The 23,034-nt window shown below is 44.6% G+C and overlaps 2 protein-coding genes across 2 annotated transcripts; both read left to right on the top strand.

Moving 5' to 3' along the window:
• Nucleotides 1-1,169: 1,169 nt before the first annotated feature.
• On the top strand, nt 1,170-8,180 carry LOC136432997 (medium-chain acyl-CoA ligase ACSF2, mitochondrial-like). Its single transcript, XM_066424736.1, has 15 exons — nt 1,170-1,500; nt 2,704-2,869; nt 3,135-3,317; nt 3,694-3,833; nt 4,058-4,175; nt 4,389-4,484; nt 4,660-4,808; nt 4,961-5,052; nt 5,192-5,283; nt 5,481-5,588; nt 5,926-6,074; nt 6,310-6,451; nt 6,719-6,826; nt 7,121-7,189; nt 7,385-8,180. Coding segments are annotated over exons 1-15 (1,668 nt in total). The 5' UTR covers nt 1,170-1,498; the 3' UTR covers nt 7,439-8,180.
• A 1,858-nt stretch (nt 8,181-10,038) lies between these two features.
• Nucleotides 10,039-21,156, top strand: LOC136432988 (probable polyketide synthase 1). The gene is made up of 6 exons (XM_066424720.1): nt 10,039-10,174; nt 12,401-12,473; nt 12,603-12,756; nt 12,951-19,765; nt 19,962-20,046; nt 20,210-21,156. The coding sequence occupies exons 2-6, from the start codon at nt 12,423-12,425 to the stop codon at nt 20,476-20,478; spliced, it is 7,374 nt and encodes a 2,457-aa protein (XP_066280817.1). The 5' UTR covers nt 10,039-10,174; nt 12,401-12,422; the 3' UTR covers nt 20,479-21,156.
• The last annotated feature ends 1,878 nt before the right edge of the window (nt 21,157-23,034 follow it).

Genomic DNA, 23,034 nt, shown 5'->3' with positions numbered 1-23,034 from the left:
TACGAGTACGCATTTCCCACCCTCCAACTCCACGTACGTAGATGTGTGGTTGTAGCAGTGTTTTGTAGTGTTTTTGTGGAGTTTTGTTCGTCTTACAGTACTTCAGGTGGGTTTTAATGGGTGCACTAAGCTTTCAAAAAGACGTAGACGTTTGAGGAAGCCGAAGCCTTACATCTGCTTGTAGATAAAATTCCGACTGGCCCAGGCGGACGCAGAGTGAGTCACCCGCAGGCCCAACCGCTTCCCAAGGACGGAACACTGTCTGGGGGAGTTGAGAGGCAAGACTTGCCCTAGATTGCAGCTTCAGATCCGATTTTATATATCTTAACTTTACCGATATACAAGTACGTAATAAGCTTTGAAAGGCCACTGGTAGACTGGGATGAATGTGGAAAAATGTTTGTAAAATTAAGTGTCAGCGAGTGTTCAAATACATATGAAATACTCAGACTTCATATGAATACTACACTGCAAAGTATTCCCGCGCCTCAGAGGAATCTTTCGCAGTCGGGTTTCCGCGAAGTCGTGATGTGATTTGACCGTGATTTATTTTGGTCCGAAAACTGTTATGGCGTGTAAGACCACGAGTCACCTGAAGTGTGTGTTTAATATACCAATAGAAACGTCCCACGAGGAAATGTCACGGAGACAAAAAGAGTTAAGCCAACATCGCGAGACGGCGTGCACCGTGATGAATTATGTACTGTCATGCTGGAAATCACTGTCATCTCCTGTATAAACGTGATGCCAGGAGGACATAACTTGCGTCAGAAAACAGCCACACCTAGCACGTCTCTGACCGGAAAATCTATCAAATGTTAGGCTACATGTATACCTTGGACAAGAACTTTATCTCAATATGTAACGTTAACCAATGCATTACAAGAATCGGGGGAGTGACAACATGATCCAAGTTGTAACTTTCAAACCACAGAATTACACAGATTTAGATTGTTGTCGATGTGAAGTCATTGAATTGCAAGTCTGATTTGACGACAGTCATCATGACTAAGGCTGGTCCTTTCAATAAAGATTACCGGCGGGAACGCCCCGCCCACTCAAGGAAATTGCCTCAGACAGCAGAATACGACTGTAAGTCATGTGGTATAACGTCAAAAGTGGGACATCCATACATAACGCGAAGCTTGTGCTCGGTACAGTGGGTAAATCAAAGTTCAATGTCATGTGTACATCATAATTGACACGCGCCGTTGAACTGGTGATTTATATCGACCTTCGAACTTTTACCTTTGAAACGGCACAAGGAAGTGACCTCCACATGACTCGATCGTCAACAAACTTTTCTCGGAAAATGTCCTCGCCGTAGGCATTGTTATGACCTATCCCCGCAGGTCTGTCACGTCGCGGCAGTAATCCGCAGGTGTTCCCGGTCTCTCATTGTCACCTTGTCAACGTGTTGTACTGTACAGGATATCCTGTCGTCCACCTGCCACAAGGAAGTCACCCTGCTGAATCCGAAGTGCAAACCGTAGCGGATATGTGAGTAGCATAATATCTATATCTATTTCATACTGTAAAGTCGGGACTTTGAGGGAATACATTCAAGAGAATGCTTAGTCTTCAGTTGATTTATTGCATAGTAATAACAATAACACTTAAGACACAAACACGTTAGCGTGTGTGTTTAGTCTTCGGGATGATTCTCGCTATGGTCATTCATTGGCAACCTGCCAAGGCGTACAAAGGCATGAAAGGGTGTTTGTGGCAATGTCGGTCTCACGTTTATAGTGTTTAGCAAACATTGGTAACTTAAGTACGACGTGCGACGGTAGGGTTTCGGGAGCATATAAGTTATAACGAAGAGATCAGTTGAGATCGTGGATTGCGATTCCGACGTCGACCTATCATAAAGTGAATCGTTTGCGCGCTGGCACGAAAAACTTTCACACCCCAACTTAACATTATAACACAAGAAACCTCAAAACGAGTTTTTCTTCATCAGCGGGGTGAACGGACTGGTCAACTTGACCAAGTTGACGCTTTAGAATGCGACGCATTATCAACTGGCAACTGATGCAGTTCATTTACGATAAGGCAGGGGCGCAAATGTATTGAGTATCAAAACTGTGGTTGGGGACAGACCGCCATAATGTACAGGGGGGGATGACATCCAGCAACTATAGAAATCTGGTAGAGACTAGGGATGACATGATGGAAAAAAAATTCTCGTTTATTTTTCACCATGATGTGTGTGAAGTAGGGTTACAAAAATGAACAGACTTATCTGACAGGTGTTTATGCAGCAGGACTTGTGCTGTGTCCATGGAAAATGTACAATAAAATCCCATAGCAATGATGGATTGACCTCAAGTCCCTGAGGTATTGATGTGAACTTAAGCAGTCATCAAGTTATGTCCCAAGTAGGATAATTGCACCTCAACAGAAAAGGGCACAAGGAAATGGCATCGTATAACTACATAATAAACTTTTCTAGGAAAAAGTCCTCACCAGACTATTACATTGTGGATATGTATCTTAATGTTATAGTAAATTAACAAGTCACAATCATACATTGTAAAAACAACTTCCTGCTCGCTATACGCAATCATATCCTTAACACCATAAGGTAAATTACTTTAACATTGTTATCTTTGTAGTGATCTTGTCCTTTTTCATGGCTAGCTGTCTATGACCCTGCGACATCATACAGATTATTTTAATTTGTCTATACCACTGTCACAGGTCGAAACTCACAGAAAGTTACAACCATGGGGTGGACTCAACACCACTCCTGGAGAAGACCATCGGACTGCTTCTACAGGAAACAGCAGAGAAGAACCCAGATAAGGAGGCAGTCGTGTTCTGTGCTGAGGGCATCAGGAAAACATTCTCACAACTGTTACAGGAGGTGTGTGTCAATCATAGTGGCATCTGTACATGAAAGACAATGACCGTTACATGTAGATACACAGTAAAGGGGACAGGGCAAGCGATTGTGGCATAATCTACAAAGTTTTAGGGAAGAAATTCTTATGCAGTTTGCTTTCACTGGGAAGTTTAAACAAAGGTGGTTTAAAGAATAACTGTTACATGTGTAAGATTACGTCAATACATCCAGTAAGTGACACTGGTATAGAAAGCAACAAGTTTGTGCTTTTTACAAACCACTGCAGACTGATGCTCTAGCTGCTGGACTACTTGCCCTTGGCTTCCAACCAGGCGACCGTCTGGCAGTTTGGTCCCCTAACCGGTACGAGTGGGTGCTGACACAGTATGCAACTGCCAGGGTCGGCATAATACTGGTGGCAGTCAGCCCTATGTTTGGGCCAGAGGAACTGAAGTATGCACTGAACAAGGTACCGGTAATGTCATTCACAATATGATAACAACTAACTTAACAATTATCGCAATACAAATTAGCCATTTCAATAAAACATTGCACATGCCAATATGTCAAATGGAAATGAATCTAAATTTATAGCAATTGCACATTTTGCAATGTCATACTTTTGGATCAGTTTATTGTTAATCTTCATCAATATTGTGATGTATAATAATTGAACTTCAATACAACTTGAATAATATGTGTTTGTACAAATGTTGAAATGGTCTTGGTATAACTGTTGGGAGCACATATAACTTGACTGACGACTTGGAAATAGTTTTACTACCAATGATGAATTACATGATTATCTCATATGATCTTTTCTTTTTTCCTTGTATTTACTTCAGGTGCAGCCTCAGGGCATTGTGATTGCTCCAACATCTCCCAAGAAGGACTTTCACAAAGTGCTGAGGTCTGTGATGTCTGATGCAGGGTCCTCCAGTCTTAGTCAGCTGAAGATCATCAGTATGGGAGGGGACACGGAGGGGTAGGCAGCTGTTTGTTTGTTTGTATTGCATACCTCGTAAACAGCCTCATGGCATAACACACCAGCTGTGTGCTGAATAGTACAGACTGCATACTAGTATCTGGACAGATTTATTTATCCACTCACACTGACATATGTGATTGTCTACACAAAAAAATTATTGCACATCACTGTCAGGAATTCTGTGAATAATTCAAATTATCCTTTTTTCCATGTAACTTCAGTGATGTTCTAAAGTTTGAGGATGTCACCAAGAAAGGAGGAGAACAGGAAGTGGAGAGATTTAAGCAGCTGCAGCAATCTCTCCAGCCTGACCAGCCAATACACATAGCCTTCACATCGGTAATGTATGGATTGAAGCATTAGATGATAAATCTTACTGCCATTTTTCACATTCCTTAAACCTTACTTCAAAATATTTTATCACATTGTATGAAAAGTTAAGCAGTACAGTTTCTGCTCTAACAACATGTTCAAGTTCCAAAGTAGCTGACATCAAACACATTGTAATCCATGTTGTCATGGAGAGAATGGTCATCACATTTTCACTTTCAGGGCACTACTGGGCCTCCTAAAGCACCAGCCTTCTCTCATCGCCATGTGATCAACAACTGCTACTTCACTGGCCACAGACTCAACTATCATGAGGAGGTAAATGGGAAGTTTGAAATGTTTATGAAAATAACAAATCAATGGATTTCATCAGTAGTCACATCACACAAGTTTGGATGTTTGTTTCCAAGATGTGACATTGTTGATGCATGGATAACCATCTAAGACACTACAACAGGTGTCAGAAGGTGTAACACATAATATGTTCCTCCAGGACCATTGCCTGTGTGTTCCCATGCCCATCTGGCGTGCGCTGGGGATGATCGTGTGTAACCTGAACCCACTGGTGTTTGGCCACACTGCTGTCTACAGCGGTCCTGACTTCAACCCTATAGCTGTGCTGGCAGCCATCGACAAAGAGAGGTAATATAAAACACAATGTTGTATACTGTTTTGGTAAAAATGGCACAGCATCTCTGAATAAAGCAAGCCATTTCTGTTAAAACACCACAATGGTTCAGAATGTCACCACAGAAATCTATTTGACCAATGAAACTTTTGTTTCTTTTCCATAGGTGTACATCAGTGTATGGTAATTCTCCAATGCTAATGGCCCTACTCAAGCAGCCAACTTTTGGAGACTATGATGTCAGCAGCTTGAAAACAGGTAACAGTCACAGTTGTTTGTGAATGATGCACTTAAGATATGTATCAATATAAATGAATGCTTGAAATGATACTATTATAGGCTGCTGTGTTAGTGTGTACGGTTAGAAACTGACCATGATTTTGTGTATTTTCTCCAGCCATGATTGGTGGCCAGGGTATCGGAGGTTCTGACCTGCCACTGCCGATGCTGCAGATGTTTAGACAGAAGCTGCATCTCACCAATGTGACGGTAATTTTTAAAAAAGAAAATTAAGTTGTTTATGTTCTGGCCCGGCATCTTTCCTGTGTTTAAAGCATCTTTTATTACGTGTGTTTGTGAAAGGAGTATTGAATTAAAGAAGTGCACAGTATCAGATATTTTTTGACTTGAAGATTTGTTTGCTTGATCCCTTAGTTGTTTTTGAATATGTTTCTCTGTGTGTACAGGTTGCCATGCCGATGACAGAGTGTGGCCCAGTAGCCTTCCAAGGTGTTCTGGGAGACCCAGAGGAAAAGCTTACTTCAACTGTGGGCCGTACCCTCTCCCATGTGGAGGTAAGATGTTTAATGAATGATAGATGAAATGGGAAGTGGCTTAGACCAAGACGATAGCAGATAGTAATTGTAGCAAGTTGGCAACCCTGAGAAACTGTAACACAAGACCAGAAGTGGTATGGAGGTGAGTGCAGTACCCATATTATGCTGGGTTATGGGACCCAGGCAGCAATTAAGACACTAGGCAAGGCATTATGATTATGGCATTAATCCTTGTTAATCTATATGGAATATGTGGGTGAATGTTGTGTTACTAGGGATATAAGAAATTACTACATTGTAAATGTTGCTGCTGACTTTAAAAAAGTTACATTGTTTTTACTGGAATACCTTCCAGGTGAAAGTTGTTGATGAAGCTGGCTGCACCGTTCCTGTGAACACTCCTGGGCACTTCCTCACCCGTGGGTACTACATCATGCTCCAGTACTGGGGTGACCAGGAGAAGACAGACAAGGCTTTCACTGCAGATGGCTGGTTCCAGACCGGGTGAGTTGGAAAGGTTTATCACAATCAAGGGAGCAACTTTAGCTTTAATGAAGGATTGCAACATTTAAAGATTTAACAGTTTCAAAATATTTTTTTATTCAAAACACTCTTTTTTATGTAATCGAAAGAAACAAGATGAAGTGTATTTATTCATTACTTAATTGTATGGGAAGACCCATACTCAGATATTTTACTGGGGTTTTGAAGAATGAAACTGTTTTTTTTCATGCATCAGGGACTTTATATCTATGGATGAGGATGGGTATGTTCAGCTGCTCGGGAGGGAGTCGGAACGTATCAAAGTCGGAGACAGCTACATCTTCCCTAAAGAAGTAGAGAATGTCTTGAGGTCCCACAAACAAGTCAAGGATGGACAGGTAAGACCAACTCCGAGTCAGCAAGCTAAGAGTATACATTCAGTCAGTTATAAGACGTTAAAGGGCCTACTTAGTTACAGGCAACTTAGTTCAAAATTCTTCTTTCACAGAACTGTTGATCAATGCTACCCTAGACCAGGTAATGGATTGGAAAGTTAGCACTATCAGCAAAATGCTCTAAACATCATGTTAGATATGGTCTAAATAAAGTGAATAATGCATGCTTCTGGTAGGCATTCAACTTATCTTTTTTGTTTGTGTGTTCAGATAGTAGAGTTGTCTGTTTCTGGAGAAACCAAGCTGTGTGCCTGTGTTGTACTGGAAAGTGGAGCATCACTATCCAAAACAGACGTTTTGGATTTCTGCAAGGATAAGGTAATGTCAATACTATTAGTCATCTTTTTAATTCTAGGTGACAAGATTGTAGATCCTATAAAGATGAAGAAAACTCACAGATATTACCAGATCACATAAAGTTCCTGTGCATTATTTTTATTTCATCTATCATTAAAGCAAGTGATTTTATATTACTGAATCTCCATGTAGCACTGGATAAGCCTTTTTCTTCTGTATTAAATTGGCTTGCAAATACATGTATCTACAAGACTACCAGCCTGAGTGAACATTTTACTGAAATGTAAATCCAGGTTTCTTTTTTGTCATAACCAGCTACCAGCTGTCCAAGTACCACAGTTTGTGTGCTTCTTTGACACTTTCCCCCTGACTCCTACAAAAAAGGTCAGTACTCATATTCATCACAGGTTATGATCCGAGCTTGACGTTTTTACATGAGAATTCTGGCATGTTATATTGATACTTTTCTGAACATCTTTCTCTTCATTCTTTTGATACACTGTGAATAAAAAAAACTATGTTATCGGAAATGGAACAACAGAAAAGTGACAAAAGATTAATGCCTCTTTGTCCGTACAGGTTAAGAAGTCGGAAGTCAAGCTGGAGGCTGAAAGGAAGTTAAAGCTGTCCTAGAGTAACTGGTCTTCCAGAGGAGTCTGATACAAGTTCAGTAAGGGTACAACAGTTACGTATTGTGGAACATGGTGTGGAAACATTTACTTTTATCTAACTATAGGTGATTACTGTATGGCAGTATGGAGTCCTCCATAGCCCTTATAATGTCGCAGGGGCATGTTTTTCTATTGTAAGAAGAACCTGGTGCAGAAATTTCTAATTTGTACTGCCTTCAATGTAAAAAGATGGTTTTAAGTTAACAAATATCCATGGAAAGTTTTTATTATTTTCTTAAAATTCTTGATGATTTTAAGAGATACCATTGTTTACATGACACACAGTTAGTTGTGTTGTAAATGGGTGCTGCAAAATAAGAAGTTACATATAACATCCTGGCTCAGTAAGTTGTGACACATTCATATTGCTACAATGCTGTAACATTATATTGTCAGCATAGACCAAATGCCTCCAATGATCAAATGTAAAGTGGACATTTGTATTGTTATGTACATGAATTTAGATATGATTTTTCTCACGAATGGTGTGGTTAGAAGATTTTAAAAATCAACTTGTTTTTGAGGTACACTGTAGGAAATGGCAAATTGAAACTTGTCTGTTCAGGAAACTTGTTGAATTACATGAGAAATATCTCTGAAACAATTGCACAAAGGTTGTAGGGAAATATATTTTAAGAGAAAAATTTGGCAGACACGAATCTTAACATAGTTTGTGGTGATTAAAGTGCTTCAATCGAACAATATCTGAAGATTGTCTTTTTTTTAACCTCCTTATCTGGTTATGGATCTTTTGTGTTGCAAACCCAAGCTGCAGTTATGATGTTTGACGCTAGGGGTCGCTGAATCATTACCTCTGGAACAAGCCCCATGGAACAACTGAGATGCACTAGACCAGGGCTACACTAGACAAATAACAGCATTGATAAAATTGTCGCTCCGCCATGCCAAGAGTTTTGAGCTGTTTTCTTATTGACTATCGCGTGGATGCCATAGAGAGATAGAAATAACGTGCTGAAGAGATCGAATTGAACCGTTTTATTAGGCTATCCTATGATATACACGTATCCTTTGAAATTATGTCAGTTTTGAGATATGCCCATCTTAGAACTGACTGAGCATAACATGCCTAGCTGTGTCATGATGACAACTCAACCACATTAGTACTACCGCTCATTTGGGCATGGTGTCTAACTTCCGCGCCATGTATGGGGAAACAGGGTGACCTTCAACAGTTGGGATGAGGTGCGCAAACTACTTCCTGCTGTGATTTACAAACCTGTCTTGAGCGGGGTGTGGGCGTGACTCCAGGTGTTATTATCAAGGAAGTGAATTTCTAGTTTGTTGACGTCACGCGCCTTTTCGCACGTCTACAGGGTCAATGACCGCAACATAGCACTGTATGCCAGGCCCTGCTGTATGTGTACATGTAGGTCAATGTGATGAACATTTAATACATACAATAACAATACATGCTGTAAGAAGTGTTCATGCCTTCGTGTTGTCACGAAAACGACTGCAAGTTTGTAGTTGAAGCCATATACAACGTAACCCAGCATAAATTACCCCATAAAAGTTAGTGTAAGGTTACAGTATAAACTGATTGACGCACCTGGGTCATTGCCAAGAAAACAGAAGGAACCGGATGTAAGCAGGTGAAAACCACAGAATGACCTCGAACAAGTAAGGATCCAGAGAAAGATCACTGACCGACATGACACACCAAGATGCCCTCAAATAGTACTCTTAGACATCTGCCTAATCTCAAAGCAGATGTATACGTATGGTTTTGTTTTGTTTACACCAAGTAAGAAATATTAAAAGTACAAAGTAATTTGTCAACCCTAACAGTACCAGTATGGCCGATGGACGCACCCATCCTCTTTCATTTACCAATTACATTTCAGTGACTTCGCGTACTCTCCAAGCAGAGGAGTGGGTTGGTGAGTTTAAAAACAACAACATGACAAAGTAGAAAGCCCGACAAAAACGCCTAAAAACACGTAAAAAAACAGCCGGTCCCACTCCTCTGCTTGGAGGGTAGCTTAGCGTGCTTCAGTTTTGAACTAATCATTATCAACTTGATAATGATTAGTTCAAAACTGAAATATCAACCATATAAAAGAGTTACATGTACCCATATTCTCCAGCTCCTGTTTATGAGTCCAATGGCTCTGACGACGTACGTATACTTACCCTCTACGTCCCATCATATCTGAATTCTCCCTCTAATATCTCTTGTCTTTAATCAAGCAATGAGGTTAAAATCAGATTTTGATCAAGTACTTAACTCTACGAAGGGACGCTGTAGTAGCCATACCAGAGTTTAATACCAGAGGTTTAATACCATACCAGAGTTTAATACCCTTTGCGAACCGGTACAAACTGGTTTATCATCTTACACGATCTATCAGGATGTTTGACCACGACCGCAGCCCCTCCCTCAAATACTTCCTTTCTTGTCTGAGGGGACGGTGACGTTTAATATTGACGTCACAAGGAAACAAATTTCTGCAGAAATCGAAGACAGCAAGTACGGCCAACCCTTTCCCAGAAATCACATACGGGCTTGCCAAGGCCAAGCAACGCAACACTATAAAAAGTCAATATTTCCTCATGAAGCTTAGTCGCGTCTGATGGTCTCAGGGAGTCGGAAGTCTGCGGACCCGATAAAAAGGTGTTACTTTTGCAACTTTGTCTTCAGAAGACCTCATCAGGGAATATCAGCGGGGAATTGAAGGTAGGAAGAACGTTTGTATGGATTTTGCATGATTCAACACAAATAGCGTTATGAATTTGTTTAGATGTGTTTTCAGACAGCCCCAGCATACACACCTGGTGTGTTGTGCGTTTTTGACAATCCCGCGTCGGTCGACACTTACAATTAGCCTGAGCACAGTGATACTGCTGATGTTGTTTTGATGACGAACCACAGATTTGAAAGATTGTTTCTCTTTTTTTTTGGCACTGTGAGATCAGGGTGGAAGTTCAATACAACTGGATGTGTTAGCGTACATGCGTGTTTTGCGGTCATCCAGAGACAGGATAACGATGCCGTTCACAGTTTGTTCACTGGAAAGTTTAAAAAAAAGTTATCCAGCGTATTTCAATCATCACCTTTTCAGAGAAAGTTATGTTTTTGGTGCCGTTTGTTGTTTGCCCAAGTACCAGCCTACGTAGTGACCGCTGACTCAAAAAAAATCGCTTGCTAACCGAGGCTAGTTTGTTGTGCGTGTGTGTTGTAGACATCAGGCTAAAGATGTGAATACATCCGTATCGGTATTTGCTATGTTGGTCATCTTCGGCTCTTGTCGTACTGGTAGACGGTCTGCAGCATTTTCCGTGTCTCGTGGGTAGATTTGATTTCGCTGTAGGGAGAAAATGGAGTGTTCGCGGTGGTTTTGAGTTCGCGTTTGAAACAATATTAGCGTTACAGTCACACAATTTTCGCGGTGGTTTTAAGTTCGCGGTAAAGAGAATGTTCATGAAACTGCGAACATAAAACCACCGCGAACATTTCTGCATTTACAGTATTATGATCTGGACATGCTATGGTCGTGATTTTGTAATGGCGTATAACTCTTATTAGGCTTGGTAAAATAGGTATGCCCCCCCCCCCCCCCCGAGAAGTTCTCTTACATGGCAAGGGCGGTTTTACTCGAGACTTTGAAATAGAATGACTCAAAAAGGGTTGACGGATCGTCATGATTTATGATATGCAGAAAGCTCGAGTGATTATTAACATGATAAGATTGCACGTTGGCAACCTCGCTGAGACGGAGCGATTTGACAGAGCACCCAACAAATTTCCTCGATAGCACTGTGACGAATACTCTTACGCTTGTGTTCTGTTGTCGTTTTAGTCAATCTTGTACATTTTGCATGGTATTCCGATTGTTAAGTCCGAACACTTGCAGCATGTCCGATCTAGGGGCCTAGGATCGAACAACCGGCCACGGATCCACAGAATTTGATCATAAGTGAAAGCTTACTGCTTTGTAAATACTAGTGCACCGTTCCTGTCAAGTTCAGTTGACTTACAGTTGAGTGTGAGCCGAGCTCTATGTGTGTAGTAGTTCAGAGCAGTTCAAAATCAAGATTCAAGAATGACTGAAGTGCAAGAAAAGAACTGGCCACATTCATCTAACGGTAGCGCAGTACTAAAATGACGATCAACAGAGATGCTTGACATGATTTCTGAAAAGGCGGATTTTTTCAAAACTTAACAATCACCCATACCCTCACATGAATCTAAAATCCCTCCACAGCGTTTTTAATGCTCTGTAATATTCATCATTCATGTCATGTATTGATACATACATTACGTATGTCGGAGTCACACTTCAACAGGTTCTACCGTACTCTCATATTTCTTAAGACCGTGGATTGTTCATTTCCACGGCCGAGGAGTTGGTCGCTTTTAGAAGTAAAATCCATGGCGTTGAAGGGACTTTTTCCCGTGTAAATCGGGTCTTAGTCACACCGGGAAGGCTAAGGGAACCGTACCTCTTTGATGATTCTGTCACCCAAATCATGTGATTTAACCCTATTAATTCCACAAAAACTACTTTCCACTGACTCAAGCAGTTGAGAACCACACAGTAGTAAAATAAATGTACGGCTCTCAGTGGCAAATGTGCAGATCTTGGCACGTTGGCGAAGGCACCACATCCGTGTGTGTTTTTGGCACACTTTAGACAGATAAGCCCAAAGGCTACGTGGGCGCCAATTGAATAGTGGCTCGGTGGGCGACACTTAATTGTCAGGTCGGGGCGTGGCGAGTACCGAGCCCGGGACCAATATGTTCTGAATTCAACGCTCTAACCGTTACGCCACGCCGACACCACAATATAGTCACCATTGGTGTTATGCGTTAACGATTTTCCACAAACTAAAAGGGATGTGTAGCAAATGATGTGGATTATGCTCTATGCATATCTAACCATGTGTCTTATCTCAAATTTAGGACAAGTAGACCACAGAGCCGTATGACGGGACCAGTGGACGCCATGGCCTCCAAACAGGCGGAGCTCACCAAGGTGCGTTAAATGGCCCTTAGTAAGCTGACTGTCTTTGACCTTTGAAATCACAAAATTGTCTTAAATCATGACATAGTACTGTATATGCAATCAGTGTATCATTATTCTATATATGGTATCCATCCACAGATGGGCGTCAGTAATGAAGACCATCACGGCGGATTTCTCGACGAAAGAAAGTCTCGCGCACACAGCGGAGAAAAGCGGCGTGAAGAGACACGGCAGTCATGCCAACACCCAGGTCCAGACGACAAGCACTATGAACTCGCTATAGTCGGAATCGGTGAGTCACCATTTCGTTTAACTTTCTTAAACTATATAAGTGCTGAACCAAGCGATATACCTTTTGAGAAGACTATGTTTTCCTATGTATTAGATGATTATACTACCCCATACTTAGTGTGCAGTCACTGCAGTGTAATTCATTGTATTCTGTTTGGATGGGTTAAGGCTTATTGAGACGATATTCAATTTAAGGTTGCCGGATGCCTGGCGGCACAAACAGCCCCTCGAAGTTTTGGGACGTCATCAGTGAAGGAAGAAATGTCATCACCGAGATCCCACCAGAAAGATGGTCCCTTGAAGCCTACCACAGCACAGACCCGCACCAGTCAGGCACCCACGTCACACGCAAGGCCGGGTTTGTGGACGACATCGACATGTTCGACCACACCTTCTTCAAGATCTCCCCTCGTGAGGCCGCCATGATGGACCCCCAGCAGCGCCATCTCCTGGAAGTGACGTACGAGGCGTTTGAAGATGCAGGTATCCCGCCTGAGAGTGTGTCTGAGTCATGTGGTGTGTTTGTGGGAATAGGCATGATGGACTATGCTTTGTTCATGGCAGGAGACAAACACCTGTTCAACTCATATGTTAACACAGGAATTGCGCATAGCGTGGCCGCAAACAGAATCTCATATGCCTTCAATCTGAAGGGACCAAGTCTTGCTGTAGATACCGCGTGCGCAGCATCAATGACGGCCCTCCATGTAGCGTGTTCCTCATTGAGGAACAAAGAATGCAGCGTCGCCCTCGTAGGGGGCAGCAATGTGCTTCTCATGCCGGAGGTAACAGTAGCTTTCAGCGCAATGGGGGTTCTGTCACCTGACGGATTCAGCTGTCCTTTTGACGCATCTGCCAACGGCTACGTCCGCAGTGAAGGTTTTGGAGCCATCCTGGTCAAGCCTCTCAGCGACGCCATCCGAGACAGAGATCACGTGTACAGCGTCATCAGGGGAAGTGCGATATCCGACAACGGCTTCAGTCAGAGCATCACCATGCCGTCCTCCAGTGCACAGGAGCAGCTCATGAGGACAACCTACGCCCGCTTCGGAGTTCCCCTCTCAGACGTCCTGTACGTCGAGGCGCACGGGACAAGTACGCCCGTCGGAGATCCTGTAGAGGCCGAAGCAATTGGGAAAACCTTCGGTCCACATCGCCCCCACCCCATGAGGATCGGGTCTGGCAAGAGCAATTTTGGACACATGGAGTGCGCCGCAGGCATGGTGGGTGTCATCAAGACAGCTCTGATGCTGGACAGGCGAACCCTCTGTCCCTCCGTCAACTACACCTCACCGACCCCTAAAGTTGACTTTGAAGAGCTGGGCATCTCTGTGCAAACTAAAGTAGAGAAATTTCCTGACAACGAAAACGTGACCCTTGGCGTGAACTGTTTTGGATTTGGAGGAGCCCTGGCCCATATCATCATGGAAGAGCACAACGCTACACCGCCAGCAGCTCGACCCTATGGCAAGAGGGGATGGCAGTTCGGACCAAGTGACCAAGAAGGTGAATTCATCATTTTGCCGCTGAGTGGAAAGTCTTCAGACGCCCTCAGAGACCTTTCTTCCAAGTGGCTGACGTTTCAAGAAGAGAAAGATGCCCTCAGCGTTTCTGCATGGGTAGCGACGCGCAGGAATCACTATCAAAATAGACTTGCTGTCGTGACCAACTCAGGGACAAGAGCAAGGGAAGGCCTGCAATCTCATGTCAACAAGATGGCTGCTGACGATGTCATCACTGGGACAGCGCAGAATACCCGCCCCAAAGTGTGCTTTGTCTTTCCTGGACAAGGGCAGCAGTGGGATGACATGGGCAGGAAGCTGTATCAACTAGAGCCTGTGTTCAGGGAAACAGTCGATGCATGTGACAAGATCTTCACACAAGTCAGCGGATGGTCCCTTTTGCAGAAGGCCGGCTTGTTCACCACAGGCGACAGTCCCGCCGAGTTCACACTTGCAGACATGAAAGTCTCCCAACCCGCAATACTCTTCACCCAGGTGGGGTTGTTTGCTTTGCTGAAGCACTGGGGCATTTCGCCTGATGTAATCGTCGGCCACAGCCTAGGGGAAGTTGCAGCAGCCTATGCATGCGGCGGTCTGACTTTGGATGAAGCTGTCCAAGCGATCTACATCAGGAGCACAGAACAGGCCAAACTACAGGGATCTGGCAGCATGGCAGCTATGCGTGCATCGAGGACAGAGGCTGAGGAACTTGTTGCTAAGTGTCAGGGAGTGAAACTGGCGTGCGACAATTCTCCCACATCTGTCACAGTAGCAGGAGCGACAGACGCCATTGCTGCACTTCAAGATCAAAACCCAACAAAGGTAAAAATGCTGCGTGTCTCCTGTGCCTTCCACACCGACCACATGGACCCCATCAGAGATTCCTTCCTCGAGGCGATGTCTTCCGTACAGCCAGACAGACATGGAGAAGTTCCGGCACCTTTGTACTCCACAGTGACAGGGCAGCATTACACTGGGAGGTTTGACGGCCAGTATTGGTGGGGAAACATCAGGGGAGAGGTCAAGTTCACTTCAGCCATTCGGTCTATAATCCACGATCACAGTCCTGACGTTTTCATCGAGCTTGGTGCCTCCGCTACGCTGCTGTCGTCCGTCAACCAAACACTCAAGCATGAAAACTGCCCAATAAAAGTCACGGTTCCGTGTGGACAACGTCAGCAAAATGACCACAAATGCATGCTGCGTGCCTTGGCCACGCTGTACGTGAATGGGGTGGACATCAACTGGACAAATGTAACTCAGGACGCAGCTGGATGGGCGCCCGTCCCAACATATGCCTGGCAGCACCAACAACATTGGCAAGAGGCTGAATCTTCACGGAAAAGGAGGCTGGGTCTCGAGGATCGCACCTTCAAGGGACAAAACGGGAACATCACCCTGGAAAAGTTCCCCTTCCTTGCAGATCACGTGGTGAATGACAGCGTGGTGTTCCCAGGTGCGGGATACATCGAATACATGGTGCAGATGGCTGTAGATAGCTCTGAGAACCCAACACTGGAGGACATTCAGTTTAAACACGTCCTTATTTGGCCAGAAGTCAGCAACAAAACCAACGCCACCATCCAGCTGACGTACGCAAAGGAGGGAAGGAAAGTGGAGGTAGCCACAGACAGAGTCCACGCAGGATGTCTGTTCATTCAACCGAACAATGTCAGCTCTGAGAGTGTCCTGGACACGACGCCTACAGAGGCCATGGAAAAGGTCACGTGCCAGAATTTCTACGAACGATTCAGTGACTTGGGACTGATGTACGGTCCCGAGTTTCAGGTTGTGAACGAGGCCTTCGTAGGAAACTGGAAAGCCATTGGTTTCCTCAAGCCAGCAACAGATGCACAGCAAAGAGTCCAAACGGCAACACTGGATGGATGCTTTCAGGTTGCCCTCGCTGCCATAGGACCCTGCTCAACTCTATATCTCCCCACTCAGATCAAGACATTCCGAATGTTTGCACCCTCTCTACCGCTAGGGGAACACATGGTAGCACATGCCACAGTTGTCTCCCGTTCCAGCATGTCAGTCAAGGCTAACATAACACTGGCGACAGGCCAGGGGAACATCCTTGCACAAATCGACGGGTTCGAAGCGACAAATGTTTCCGGTATCAACTCAGACGTCGACACAGACAGCTGTCTGTATGAAACAAGATGGCAGCCTGTCATCTCTCCTCTGCCAGAAACAAATATCTTCTGTGAACTGTTCAAGGAAGAACATCTACAGAAACAGTACAGCGATGACATGGAGATGATAGAGGCAGCAGAGAAAGCACTGCCTAGCCTCAAACGCCTGGCGTTATCCTACGTCCAACTTGCATTGGATACTGTTCCAGACTCCGAGGTCAGCCCAAGAAACAAGAGGTACATAGAGAGGCTCAGAGCCGTCATCGACGCCATGGACAAGGGAACACGTGACACGATGTCCCTGGAAGAGATCCATAAGTCCCTGGACGAGATGAGAATAGAAGTACCGGCGATGGGGCTCGAGTTCAGCATGCTGCAGCGCCTTGGAGACATTCTGCCGACCATTCTCCGTGACCCCTCAGCTGCCCTGCCGATTCTCTTTGCAGCCGACTGCCTAGCTGAATACTTCATGGACTCACTGACAACAAGGCTGTACTACCGCGCTTGCACTGACGCCATAGAACAAGCTGTGAAGACCGCACTCGAACGCAAACAAACTGTTCGTATCCTTGAAGTCGGGGGTCGCATGGGGGGACTTGCACGCTACCTACTGAAACCTCTCAAAGACCAAGGAGATGCGGGGCACATTGAGTACGTCTTTACCGATCTGAATACAACCTTCTTTGCACATGCCAGCCAAGTACTTGAAGAATATACTTTCGTCAAATACCAACAGCTCGACATTGAGAAAGCTGTGGAGCCACAGGACATCATCCCAGGAACGTTCGACATCGTTGTCTGCATGGACACCCTTCACTCGGCGGTGGACGTGATGGAAGGCTTACAGAACATGCAAAGTCTTCTCTGTCCCAGTGGCTGGCTTGTCATGTTGGAAGCGACAAACGCTTTCTACATGTGCGAGGTTGTGTTTGGATCATTGGAGCTTTGTTGGGTGTATGATGATGACTACAGGACGGACACATGTTGGCTCTCCAGGGAAGGGTGGAGCAACCTTTTCACAGAAGGAGGAATGCACGATGTAGTGAGCGTGTCATCGCCTCAAGAGTTCTTCCACTCTATCACCATCGGCAGAAAACCAACCCCCTCGCAAGTTGCATCTGCTATCTTGCAGACTGATGACAGTCAACAGTGGCTTCTCGTGGGTGATCCCGATAGCCCCCTTACCAGCACAATTCAGAGGCTGCTGCCAGACAACACAATGGTACATTCCATCGGTGACAGGATCGAGATCCACAGCGAAGGCCCCCCAATAAGAGTTGTGTACGTCTGGCCAGAAGACGACAAGTCCCTGGCATACACCCGGTCCCTAACCAACGCCCTGTACCAGGCTTCCGGCAGAGTTCAGGACATGTGGGTTTTCACAGTAGGTGGCAGTGCCGAGTGTGCACGTCCGACAGCATCTGCCGCCTCGGGCTTCTTCCGAGTTGTGAACAACGAGATCAGAGACCTCCCAATCTACACAGTAGATCTGCCTTCGGACCTTCTGAACGGCTTAACAGACGCGGTTGGGACCTTGCTTAAGTCCGACCCGCCAGCTGAGAGAGAGCTATCCATCCGTGACGGCGAAGTCCTGACGCCAAGGCTCATGAAGACGTCCATCTCAGACGGCATCAGCACGTCGCCCTCCGGAAGCTGGGCTCTGGATATCGCTCCGGGGAAGACAGGAACATTGGATGATATGGCGTTCTACGAGCAAACATCCACATGTCTGTCGGACAACAAGGTCAGAGTGAAGGTTCGTGCAGCGGGCTTGAATTTCAAAGACGTGATGATGGCTCTTGGCCTCCTCGAAGGGCTCAACTTGCAAACACAGTTTGGCCTGGAATGTTCAGGAACAGTCGTGGAAGTCGGTAATGATGTAAAGAATATCAAAGTTGGAGACGAGGTCATCGCCTTTGGCGACCACTGCTTTGCGTCACATGTGACTTGTGACCAGCACTTCGTCATGACAAAGCCTTCACACATCAGCTGGACGGATGCAGCCGGGTTCAGCATGGTTTACATTACCGCATACTACGCCTTGATCGAGAGAGCACGGCTCCAAGAAGGGCAGACGGTGCTGATACACTCTGCCTGTGGCGGGGTGGGACAAGCAGCCATACAAGTGGCAGGCATGGTTGGGGCCCGTGTGTTCTGTACCGCCGGATCTGAAGACAAGCGCAACTACCTACGGCAGATGGGAATGACACACGTGTCTGACTCCAGGTCTACCCAGTTCTACCATGACGTCATGGAATGGACAGATGGGGAAGGAGTAGATGTCGTCCTCAGCTCCCTGTACGGTGATCTACAAACTGCGACCATGAAGTCTCTAAAAGCCGGAGGTACGTTCTGCGAAATCGGGAAACGCTCCATTCTCGAAGGCGTGGGCATGGACATGGGACCACTGCTGAACAACAAGACGTTCCTCTCTGTTCAGCTAGATCTTCTGATGAAGGAAAGACCGAAGTACGTCCGAAAGATGATGGAGACAATCTGCTCTCTTCTGGACAAGGGACTTGTCGCTCCCGTACTGACGACAGTTAAAACTATCGACGACTACAAGGAGACGTTTCGGTGGATGTCAAAGGGCCAACATGTCGGCAAGGTTGTCTTTGAGATTCCTCTCGAGTTTGAACCAGAGAGCGTGGTGCCATCTACACACATACTCGAGGCGAACGGCACTTACCTCATTACTGGCGGGTTTGGTGGTGTTGGACAAGCCCTGGCCCGTTGGCTTGTAGACCATGGAGCAAAGCACATTGTCCTCCTGTCCAGAAATGGATGCAAAACAGCTGAAAATGTTCACACAGTAGAGTATATTGAGTCCAAAGGCGGAAAAGTGTACACGTATGAGGTGGACGTTTCAAACAAGACATCGCTGTCAAACGTGCTGATTCATCTTAGAGCCGACACCTCAGTTCCTGCGCTGAAAGGTATCTTCCATCTCGCCGCTGTCATTGATGACGCCAATGTCTTAGACGTGAAGGACAGTCAGCTGGAAAAGTCTCTAGCAGCAAAGGCGTGGGGAGCCCTTCACCTGCATGAGCTGACACAGGATGATGACCTGGACATCTTCTTCCTGCTGTCATCTGTCACTGCCGCCTGGGGAAATCCAGAGCAATGTGGGTATGTGGCGGCCAACAGCATCCTGGACGCCCTCGCTGAACACCGGCACCGACGAAGCCTCCCGGCACTGTCTCTGCAGCTTGGAGCCGTGCGAGGTGTGGGGATCCTGGAGGGGAACACTAAAGCAGCCAAAATCGTCACAGGGAAGGGCATGCTGACTCTCCACATTGACGAGTGCCTCCAGATGTTGCCACGTCTTCTGAAGGCCAGAGACACGCCTGTTGTCACGCTCGCCAACATGGTAAGTTCAACTGATATACAGCATCGTTTTCTTCTCTTATCACCCTGTAGCTGTCGGCTTTCATCTTTATATTTTCTAATTATTCTGTACCATCTATTGTTATATACTAACGGAAGCTGTGCGCATTTGATATCATATGTTGTCTATGTACCATATGTACTTACTGACCGTGCTTCTATCTTTTTCATCAACACAGGATTGGGCCAAATGTATGCAGTTCTCATACCCGACGAGCATGAAGTTCCGTCATCTTGCAGTTGGAAAGAACAAGGAGAAGACTGGTACGTTTCTTTGAATCAATGTGTTACAATGAGCTGTTGATTGTGTGTTTTCTTATTATACTGTGTAGCTTTCATCAATATGGTTCGATGTAGATGGGCATATTGTATTCCATTATTCCATTCATGTACTTATAACATCTTCTTCTTCTTCTTGACAAAACAGTTGATGCTGACTTGAACGAAGACGACCTGCGCGAGCAGGTTCTGGAGCAGCTCGGCCAGATCCTCTGCATGCCTCCCGGCCAGATCGACCCCGACCAGCCCATGATCAACTACGGCGTGGACTCCTTGATGGCGGTGGACATTGTCAACTGGATGAACAAGAACTTCGACCTCAGCGTGTCCCAACTGGACATCTTGGGCGGAATGACAACGACCACGTTAGTGGGGAAAGCTGTAGTTGGGGAGGTAGCACTTCCCTTGTGCAAGTAAAGGGACGAAAACGACATAGGGGTCGTGTAGGATCTAGAGATGAGTGACCTGAACCTTTTCTATTTTGCTCCCTAGCTGCTAAGGCTACGGTGTATGAGATCATAGTCTGACATGAACCTGAGAGCCAGACAGACGAACAACCCAGTCACTCAATGTATAGTTTTAAATAGAAATGTTTTAACAGCATTTTGTTTTTTTTAGACGTCTCAGGCGGAGAGGTACTTTAAAAGTTTGACTACGCTTTTGATTGCCTGTTTTTTTAATGTGGTTTTATGATGTAAATAATGCTCCTGTTTTGTTGTGCTTTGAGCCTAGTTTAATAAAATTGTTATAAGTAAAGAGATGTGCTGATTATGTAGTAATATGGTGTTTCTGCTATGGTGAGATGGCAATGGTTGATAATATTGGTGTCTGTCCTGTTTGGCTATGTTATAGAAATATCTGTATATGTGTTTAATTGATCAGTCTTTTGCTTATTTATCTATAACTTCATCGTATGGACATGACCTTTAACCATTTATACTATCAATCTTTTTAATCGGTTTATATCGTTTAATATCCAAGAGGTACATCTTGTCGGCCAGTAGAAAGGCATTTGTAAATATGTTTTGTATCAAAATATTTTGTATGACTCAGAACCAAGGCACTATAAACATGAATACATATCTTCTGGCGATACAAGATAGGTGCCCAATGGAACGCTACCTTTCCGCAAAGGTTCCGCTGGTTCATAGAGAGCATCACATCTGTGGCAGTTCTGTCTGTGTGTTTCGATGTAATAGACGGATTGATTGCAACTGAAGTAGTGTACCCATGGGGGACTTGTAGACATTGTGTGAACTGCTGAATAAAAGTAGATGAAGTATTCATTGGCATTACGTTGTTTTTAATTATATCCTTGTTTGTTTGTTTGTTTATTTTATTTATCCAGGAATACAGTATCGCCTGGCGGCGTTTTTCAACGAATCCTGGGGGGTTCAACCCCTTACATAATAATACATAGCAACAATAAAAGTTCAAATAATAACAAATAATACAGGAATTAACTTAAAAATATAACTAATTCAACAAACAGAAATCCTGAGTTAGATAATAACTGAAATAACGATAACGTAATAGATTAGAAATATTTAGCCAAAACATAATGATGAAGAATCAAAACAATGACCCAAACTCAAATATAAATAAACAAGAAGTGAATTTGCATATCAATGGTAAATCATAAGAAAACTCATGTCAAAAATTATGGGTCACTACAAACGTCAAACATAACAGAGAAAAGAAAAGTCGACTAGAAAGGAGTGTGTATACATATGTCAATGTTTAGCAGGGAGGCAGTGGACATCATATAGCTGTTTGAAAAGTGGAAGTGATCTGGCTGATTTAAGATGTTGTGGTAGTGTGTTCCAAAGTGCAGCCCCCGAGGACGAGAAGGCTCGTCTTCTGTATTCCAGATGTGTCATTGGCAGCTGAAGGCCGCCTTGTGCTCTTAGACGGGTGTTATGGGTGTGTACATGGGATAATTGGGTGAACATTGCAGTGATGTAGGAAGGAGTCAGACCGTTAAGGGCCTTGTAGACAAGTGTAGCTTTACTTTTCTTATGAATTTCAGCTACTGGGAGCCATCCTAGTGTGTTGAGAAGGGTTGATGTGGGAGTGTACCGGTCACAGCCAAGAATTACCCGACCTGCTCTTTTCTGCAGCTTTTCAAGCTTATCAAGGTATCCCTTCCCTCCCTGGTCCCAAACCGTGCTACAATAGTTAATGTGGGGTATGAATAACGTTGTATACATTAACCGAAGAGCCTGACTGCTGACATATGGCTTAACGTACTTGATGATGCCAATTACCTGAGCGAGTTTCTTGAAAATGTGTTCGAAGTGATAGCTCCACTTAAGTACGTTGTCAATGGTAACCCCCAGGTATTTGAAAGCATTTACTTGTTCCAGTCTGGCCCCGTCTAGTGTAATATTAAGCTTTATATTTGCCACATTCATTCCATGTGTACCTATGAGCATTGTTTTGCACTTTGTAGGGTTCAAAGAAAGTTTGTTAGCAGCAAACCAATGGGAAAGCCGGGTTGAATCACTTTGGAGTGTTTTCTCCAGTGTGTGAAAGCTTCGCGCCGCAAAATATAAAATAGTATCATCAGCGTACATGGAAACTTTGCACGACTGGATGCAATTTGGTAGATCGTTTATATAAACGATAAACAGTAGTGGACCCAAAATGGATCCCTGCGGTACACCACAGGTGACACAAGTTGAGGAGGATAAAGCTGAGCTTACACCCGTGCATTGCTGCCTACCAGTCAAGTAAGACTTAAACCAGCCACAAGCTGAGTCTTCCACGCCATAGCATTTCAGTTTTAGCAGTAGTATGTCGTGATCTAGCGTGTCAAACGCTCTTGACAGATCACAGAAGACTACACCAGTTAGCTCTTTCTTTTCTATGGATTGAGTCCAGTCTTCCACCACAGAGTGAGTATTACGGGATTTTTTTATGTACCACAATATCTGAGTGTCATTATAACGTATCTGTACCAACGATGGAGAG

Source organism: Branchiostoma lanceolatum, chromosome 4 (genome assembly GCF_035083965.1).
Source record: "Branchiostoma lanceolatum isolate klBraLanc5 chromosome 4, klBraLanc5.hap2, whole genome shotgun sequence".
Classification (NCBI taxonomy): domain Eukaryota; kingdom Metazoa; phylum Chordata; class Leptocardii; order Amphioxiformes; family Branchiostomatidae; genus Branchiostoma; species Branchiostoma lanceolatum.
The sequence above is the reverse complement of the archived record's forward strand: the minus strand, read 5'-3'. Positions and strand labels throughout refer to the sequence as shown.

Bases quoted from the DNA above. Each gene is read 5' to 3' on its own strand.
- LOC136432997 (XM_066424736.1), top strand. The intron at 3,318-3,693 runs GTACCGGTAATG...TATTTACTTCAG, and splicing joins TGAAGTATGCACTGAACAAG to GTGCAGCCTCAGGGCATTGT. The intron at 5,284-5,480 runs GTAATTTTTAAA...CTGTGTGTACAG, and splicing joins TGCATCTCACCAATGTGACG to GTTGCCATGCCGATGACAGA.
- LOC136432988 (XM_066424720.1), top strand. From the start codon at position 12,423: ATGACGGGACCAGTGGACGCCATGGCCTCCAAACAGGCGGAGCTCACC. The intron at 12,757-12,950 runs GTGAGTCACCAT...ATTCAATTTAAG, and splicing joins ACTCGCTATAGTCGGAATCG to GTTGCCGGATGCCTGGCGGC. The intron at 20,047-20,209 runs GTACGTTTCTTT...TTGACAAAACAG, and splicing joins AAAGAACAAGGAGAAGACTG to TTGATGCTGACTTGAACGAA.